Source organism: Dendroctonus ponderosae, unplaced genomic scaffold, assembly GCF_020466585.1.
Source record: "Dendroctonus ponderosae isolate FM_Combo_2020 unplaced genomic scaffold, Dpon_F_20191213v2 Dpon_F_20191213_5, whole genome shotgun sequence".
Taxonomy (NCBI): domain Eukaryota; kingdom Metazoa; phylum Arthropoda; class Insecta; order Coleoptera; family Curculionidae; genus Dendroctonus; species Dendroctonus ponderosae.
The window spans coordinates 13,670,985-13,677,985 of record NW_026018715.1 but is presented as its reverse complement, the minus strand read 5'-3'; the positions used below and the strand labels follow the sequence as shown (position 1 = coordinate 13,677,985).

General features: G+C 37.1%; 1 protein-coding gene across 2 annotated transcripts in view; it reads left to right on the top strand.

The window, feature by feature from the left end:
- The window catches only part of LOC109533632 (SID1 transmembrane family member 1), a 12,072-nt gene that overhangs the window by 1,638 nt on the left and 3,433 nt on the right, over positions 1-7,001 (top strand). Inside the window, exons 2-10 of one of the 2 annotated variants that reach the window (XM_048666887.1) lie at positions 786-970; positions 1,051-1,264; positions 1,313-1,578; positions 1,966-2,049; positions 2,149-2,434; positions 5,257-5,459; positions 5,599-5,772; positions 5,936-6,053; positions 6,141-6,263. In XM_048666887.1, coding sequence (XP_048522844.1) covers positions 806-970; positions 1,051-1,264; positions 1,313-1,578; positions 1,966-2,049; positions 2,149-2,434; positions 5,257-5,459; positions 5,599-5,772; positions 5,936-6,053; positions 6,141-6,263 — 1,633 coding nt within the window. In that variant the 5' untranslated portion in view covers positions 786-805. Of the gene's footprint in view, positions 1-681; positions 971-1,050; positions 1,265-1,312; positions 1,579-1,965; positions 2,050-2,148; positions 2,435-5,256; positions 5,460-5,598; positions 5,773-5,935; positions 6,054-6,140; positions 6,264-7,001 lie in introns of those variants that run through there. The other variant, XM_048666888.1, reaches the window with a different exon arrangement.

Below are 7,001 nucleotides of genomic sequence, written 5' to 3'. Positions count from 1 at the left end.
GTCCGTGAGCTGAAAATAATGTAAAATTTAAGACATTTTGAGAAAATTTTCATTTTTTCAAAAAATCGACCTCCACCCTTGGAAAAATTTCGGCCAAAAATAAAAATTTCACATGCGTGTTTTTTTAGCTCAATAGATTCCTTTCGACGTAAGAAGGTAACAAATATGCACTTCTGAAGTGTTTGGGTCAATAATAAGGAAGAAATCGTCGGCTAAAGATCATGAACGCTCAAAAAACGCTTAAACTGTGCCGAAAATATCTACTATTTCGAATCTGAAACTTCTAGCATGTTTTTCAATGAGTTCGATGCATTCCTCGCGTCCATGAGCTGAAAATGATGTAAAATTTAAGACATTTTGAGAACATTTTAATATTTTTTAAAAAATCGACTTGGACCCTTGGAAAAACTTTGACCAAAAATCAAAATTTGCAAAATTGCACCACTCAATTAATTAATTAATTGAACTAACTAAACAATTTGCTAAAATTAACCCAGATTAAGCAGCCAAAACCCGAAAATGCCTCCCACTTGTGCTAAGCTCCCAGATATTTACAAAAACAATTTATTCGAAATGGTTTTAAACACTCAATGTTTACACGCGATTCGGTAATTTGGGAAATGTAACGCTGTGTAAATGATAAAACCCCCTTATCTATTTAATGAATTATCCGTATTCTAATCAGTGAACCACAACATCGGAAATCACTTTAAACACCTATTTTGAGCAATTGAAGTTTTATCAACCGCCTTCCAGTGAGATTGAACGTTCTCGGATTCTTCCAGGTGTCCCAGCTAGTATAGAAATGAAAAATGTCCACTTCTATGCCATTCTGGTACTGCTAGGATCAATCGCAGTGTCCGACTTAAGCGGCCTGGTCATCATCAATGAAACTGCACAGTTTGAAACCGAGAAGACCATCCAACTTAGTGCACGCAACGAGTTTGTCCTGACTTATCCACCATCAAGTGTAAGTAGCACAATTGCAGAGCTAGATAGAAAGGCTGGAAGAAAAAATGCTGTTTATTCCAATGATGTGATCAATTCAAGGCGTCCAACCCCTACACAGTGAGAGCCTGGTCATCAGATGCCACCAGAGATCTACCAATACTGTTGGTTGCGCGACAAGCCCGGCAGGTTTCTTCTTGGACAGTTCCTCAGGTCATCGAAACTAGTCATAGTAACAAATCGATGCTCTTCTACAACACTTCGAAGACTCTCTGCCATGATGACATGCAATCCATCATAAACTATGAAGAATCCAGTGAGATTTCCAGCTAAATGAATGAGGGTTTTCAATACTTTTTTGCAGGCTTTTCTGTGGGTCCTCTAGTTCTCACCCAGACCTTTATTGTGGCCATCTCCACATCGTCGCCCACCAACGTCTCAGTCACGATAATACTGGAGGAGGAGCGGGACTTTTTCATGAAACGAGACATCGACTATACTGTTATGGTTTCTCCATCGCAGTCGAGATATAAATATTTTGCCTTTGATGAGAATTGCACGGATACGGTTGTGATCGAGGTGGATTCTACCGACGATGTCTGTCTTACCATTTCGGTGCAGGACAGTGCGGTAAGTGGAGAAAATGCTTGCAAGTTTAGAGGTGTTTGCTTACTTTTTCGATAATCTCCAAATTGATCTGTTCATTATCAGCAGATATACAAAAGTCAATTAGGTTTCTAATCGTCAAATAATGATTTTCACTTTGTTGCATTGACCTTTCTAAACCGTGGGCATATCTTGGTGGCGTTATTATAAAAGGTCAGCTGGCTCTATTTACGTTGGGATTCTTCATATTTGCTTAACGTTTTTGGGTCAAGACTATAAAAAACAAAAAAAACTCAAAAAGAGCAACAGCTTCAATGGATAAACCATTGAGGAAGGCTGGACTTTACCTGATGCTTGTATGCTTAATATTAATGTGCACACCCAACCGAATCGATTATGGATTGATTTCAGTGCCCCGTTATGGACACGAATAAGGACATTAAATATGAAGGCACCTATCAAACGGTTAATAAGAAAGGGGCCATTACAATTGCGGTGAGTAATTGATGGATAAAATCACAGAAAATTGGGCTGCGCCTTAGTTGAAAAAATTATTTTTTCTGCAACCTCAAACAACTGTTTTATTACTTATAGAAAAGGAGATACCCGGCAGGGTTTTTCTTGGTAGTGGTGGCAAAACCCGACGACTACGAATGCAGCCAGGAAAGTTCCATTATTCCGATGATTCGGTCCGCCTCAGTAATGGAAAACACCATCATATCGACCGTTACATTTAATATAAGGGAAAGCATCAGTACTCATGACTATATTTTAGCCAGCATGGGTACTTTGACGGTAGTTGCGGCCTTTGGGCTCCTGTTTACGGGAATTGTGTTCGTTTTCAACCGATTCGGAACAATCTCACGCCTGAAGCCTGAAAGTAAGTTAATTGGGCCGAAGAAGAAGATCGAAGATCACAGAAGTTTCCCCTGGAAGTGGGTTTTTGATGGAAACCTCTCCAAAAATTTCGCTTGCAACCCCTGGGGGAACTTAAGACGTTTCTGGTCAATCGGTGAAATGCGCTTATTGCCGAGCAAAACTGAAAATTTCGAGTTTTTCAACAGTTTTAAGACTATTTACTTTGAGATGAGCGCTTTCGGTCTTTATTCCTTAATTTTTAAATCCCGATTTTGTTATTTCAAAGTGTTGACTAGAAATATTTCTTACGCGTAAGCCAACGATAAATCATTGAAAACGTCATGACTTAGTAAGAAAAATCTGAGGCAACTACGAATCTTTGTATCTATCAGTTTATACAATGGAAAACCAATAGAAAGTTGGCCATGACGCCTTTGACGTTTCGCTCGCACGCATGGTTGTCATCTTCAGAGGTGTGCCACTTCGGCTCGTCCCGCTGAGGCAAAAACCAGTCGGAAAATTAAACAATCAGGGAAGCACGGATTACATTCGCCGCCGAGGCGAACAAACCCCTGAAGAGACCAACTAATATTAAGAGTGTCTGTAGAATGTGTGTACAAAATTGATTAGAAAAAGACTTTTTAAAGATTATTTATAATAATTTCAAAGAAGTTTCAGGAAAAACTTTTTTGGCGGCCTCTGAAAAGAAATGAAGATTCGTATGTTGAAAATTTTCCTCATTTTTACAAATTTTGAAAATATTCTGGTCAGTTTTGATATGAGAAAAATACTCAAAAGCTTTGCAAATTGCGTAAAATTTGAAAAAAGCGCGTATTTAAGTATTAGTAATTATATATGCAAAATCATCGTTTTTTCCACAAAGTCTTTATTTTATTTTTACCAATCTATGATATAAAGCGAAATTAAAATGAGCCGATTTTTCTATGATACTTTGGTGGTTAATTTTCAAATTAATTTTTTTCTGTGAAAACTAAGTTACTTTTGATAAAATACGGAAACCATCACAAACTATCCAGTAGCGGTTTTCCTACATCCGTAAAGGATTTTCGAGGCAAACCGCTCAAAACGCAATATCTGTAAAACGAAAAATGATCGAAAACTTTTAACTATATCATTGGATTAAGGGACTCAATGTCTACAGAAAAGGTTTCATTGATTTTTTGCTAAAGTGAGTAATAAGCAAAAAAATGTTCAAAACATTTTTGATCGAACAATTTTTTGACAAAAATCGACCTCCACCCTTGAAAAAACTTTGACTAAAAATGAAAATTTCACATGCGTGTTTTTTGAGCTCAATCGATTGCTTTCCACGTAAGAAGGTCACAAATATGCATTTATAAAGTGTTTGGGTCAATAATAAGGAAGAAATCGTCGGCTAAAGATCGTGAACGCTCAAAAAGCGCTTAAACTGCGCCGAAAATGTCTATTATTTCGGATCTGAAACTTTGAGCATGTTTTTCAATGAGTTAGATGTATTCCTCGCGTCCGTGAGCTGAAAATAATGTAAAATTTAAGACATTTTGAGAAAATTTTTATTTTTTCAAAAAATCGAAATCCACCCTTGGAAAAATTTCGGCCAAAAATTAAAATTTCACATGCGTGTTTTTTTAGCTCAATAGATTCCTTTCGACGTAAGAAGGTAACAAATATGCATTTCTGAAGTGTTTGGGTCAATAATAAGGAAGAAATCGTCGGCTAAAGATCGTGAACGCTCAAAAAACGCTTAAACTGTGCCGAAAATGTCTACTATTTCGAATCTGAAACTTCTATCATGTTTTTCAATGAGTCCGATGCATTCCTCGCGTCCATGAGCTGAAAATGATGTATAATTTAAGACATTTTGAGAACCTTTTCTTTTTTCCAATTTTTTTCTGTGAAAACTAAGTTACTTTTGATAAACTACGGAAACTATCACAAACTATCCAGTAGCGGTTTTCCTACATCCGTAAAGGATTTTCGAGGCAAACCGCTCAAAAAAACGCAATATCTGTAAAACGAAAAATGGTCGAAGACTTTTAACTATATCATTGGATTAAGGGACTCAATGTCTACAGAAAATGTTTTATTGATTTTTTGCTAAAGTGAGTAATAAGCAAAAAAATGTTCAAAACATTTTTGATCGATCAATTTTTTGACAAAATTTGACACAAAGGTCTATAAAAAGCGATTATCCAGAAAATATTGGTCGTTCATAAAGCGATTATTGTGCCGACTTTTAGACCATTTTTGGGGACATTTTCAATCAAGTTTTATGCAAAATGTTAACTTAAAGCCGCTCATTTGGTGTAGAAATATCAGTGTTTTCATTTCAGTTCATGATCTGCAGAAACTTAACGAAAAAGCCCAAACAAGTCAATTCCCTGTTAAGGGAGCAAAATTACCAAATTGTCTTTCTATATTATTAAGAAACGGTAAACAATTGTAAAGCAAACACATAAAAATCGCTAGTAGCTTTTTGGTCAAGACTTCATCAAATAATTAAGGAAGGTAAAAAGTTCAAATCAAAGAGTCTGAAGGAAATTTGAGAATCCACTGGACAGACAGTCCACTGGTAATACAAACCTTTTGTTTGACTCATTTCAGAACTTTCAAGTGAAATTAAACAAATTGCTCAAACATTCACTATTGGCAAAAACTGTAGTTGTAAACTGAGTTTTGTAGAACTTAAGAAATAATGCGTCGTGACGTTTCGCTAGCACGTATGGTAGGCATCTTTGCGTGCAAAATCCACAATTTTTTCAAACCACAACCGCAGAAGCTTTAATTGTTTCAGCAATTTAATGGATAGAGAAGTTGCATACCTACCGACTTGTTTTCTTCCAGCTTTGGTGATTAAGGATTACATCGAGCCGCTTACCGATGAAGAAATCAACAAAATCATCCTCTCTAAGGACTTGACGGTGGATACATTTGCGAAGTATCCGAAACGGATCAGGCAACGAGCTTTCAACTACTTGTCGCACACTGCCAGTATTGCCCTATTTTACAGCATTCCTGTGATACAATTGGTCGTAACTTACCAAAGGGTAAGTCGACTTGGAGAAAAGTGTTTGGCGAGCACACAGAGAGAGTTTTGTTTCTTAGTAGTAGAGAAACTTATCTTTCTTCTGATGAAACTTATTTTTGAATTGATTGTCTGTACTGTGAATCTACTGTCGATTTCAGGTAGTAAATCTGACTGGAAATCAGGACGTTTGCTACTACAACTTCTTATGCGCTCATCCCGCTTTTGGATTCAGCGACTTTAATCACATTTTCTCCAACGTCGGTTACATCTTTATCGGCATATTCCTGATACTGGCCGTACTGGACAGACAGTATCGAATAAGAATCACAAAGGTGGGCATTTCCACCATACCTGGCCAGTTTTCGTTGAATGACCAGCAGTTTCATCTTCAACCAGCTTAATCACGCAAACATTCAAGCGCACAAGTGGCTCTTATTAAGCACTTGCAGGACAAACATGACAGGAAAATAAATTGATACTCATCATCAATTGCAGGATAATGGAATTCCGGTACATTATGGTTTATTCCACGCTATGGGTTTGGCTTTGACCATCGAAGGCATTCTTTCCGCCTGTTATCACATATGTCCGAGTCAATCTAACTACCAGTTTGGTAAGTCCCGCACCTGCAAGAGCGCTACGAGCACTTGCAATCACAGCCAATTTGGATAAGGGAAAAGTGCAGCGCATTTTTTTGCAGATACCAGTTTTATGTATGTGATGGCTGTTCTCATAATGGTAAAACTGTATCAAAATAGACATCCAGATATCAACGCAACCGCCTACTCTACATTCAGTGTGGTTGGAATAGCAATTTTTATTGGTATGTAGGGATTTTCTCTGTGTGAAACTAGGCCTGGGTAACACTGTGTTGAATTGCGCTATTGAGTTGAGTCCGAGTTAACGAGTTGTAACTCATTGGTTAATAAGTTATCAGTCATTTACCAAAGCCTTACGAGACTGGAATTTTCGCATCTAAAAAAAGGTCATCACCATTTTTCTGAGTAACGTTTTACTACTTTGCTCAAACAACTAAAAAAAGTTATCTAGATTTTTCCAGCAACAAAGCTGAGTCCAAAAAAAGTCGACGCGTTTTCTTGCAAAATCGATCTCTTCATTTTTTTGCATTAAAGAGTCAGTTTGGCCAATATTGTACAGTAAAATGTTAGGAGAACGCGGTCTTTCTGTTTAGAGTCAGTGTTGTTTAGAAATATTGACCTAAAAGTGAAGAAAACTTAGTTTCCAAGAGTTTTACAAATAAATGATTATAAACTTTCGCTTTTCCAGTTCGGGGAAAAAAGACCTAGAAGTAATTATTAGGGTTTTGTCCATAATTCGAACAGGGGCGGATCCAGCTTTAAAGTCAGGGGGGGGTTATGTACAAAAAATACAGTCTTCTGTTGTTTATGAACTTGGAAAAATGATCCTCATTTTGTGCAAGGGTGGCGCAAGATTATTGCAAAATATCATGTTTTCCGTCCCGTTTTGCATGTTTCTCGGAAGCAAAATGAGCAAGAACGCTCGTTTTTACATCATTCCAGAGATAACTAAATGGCCTTTA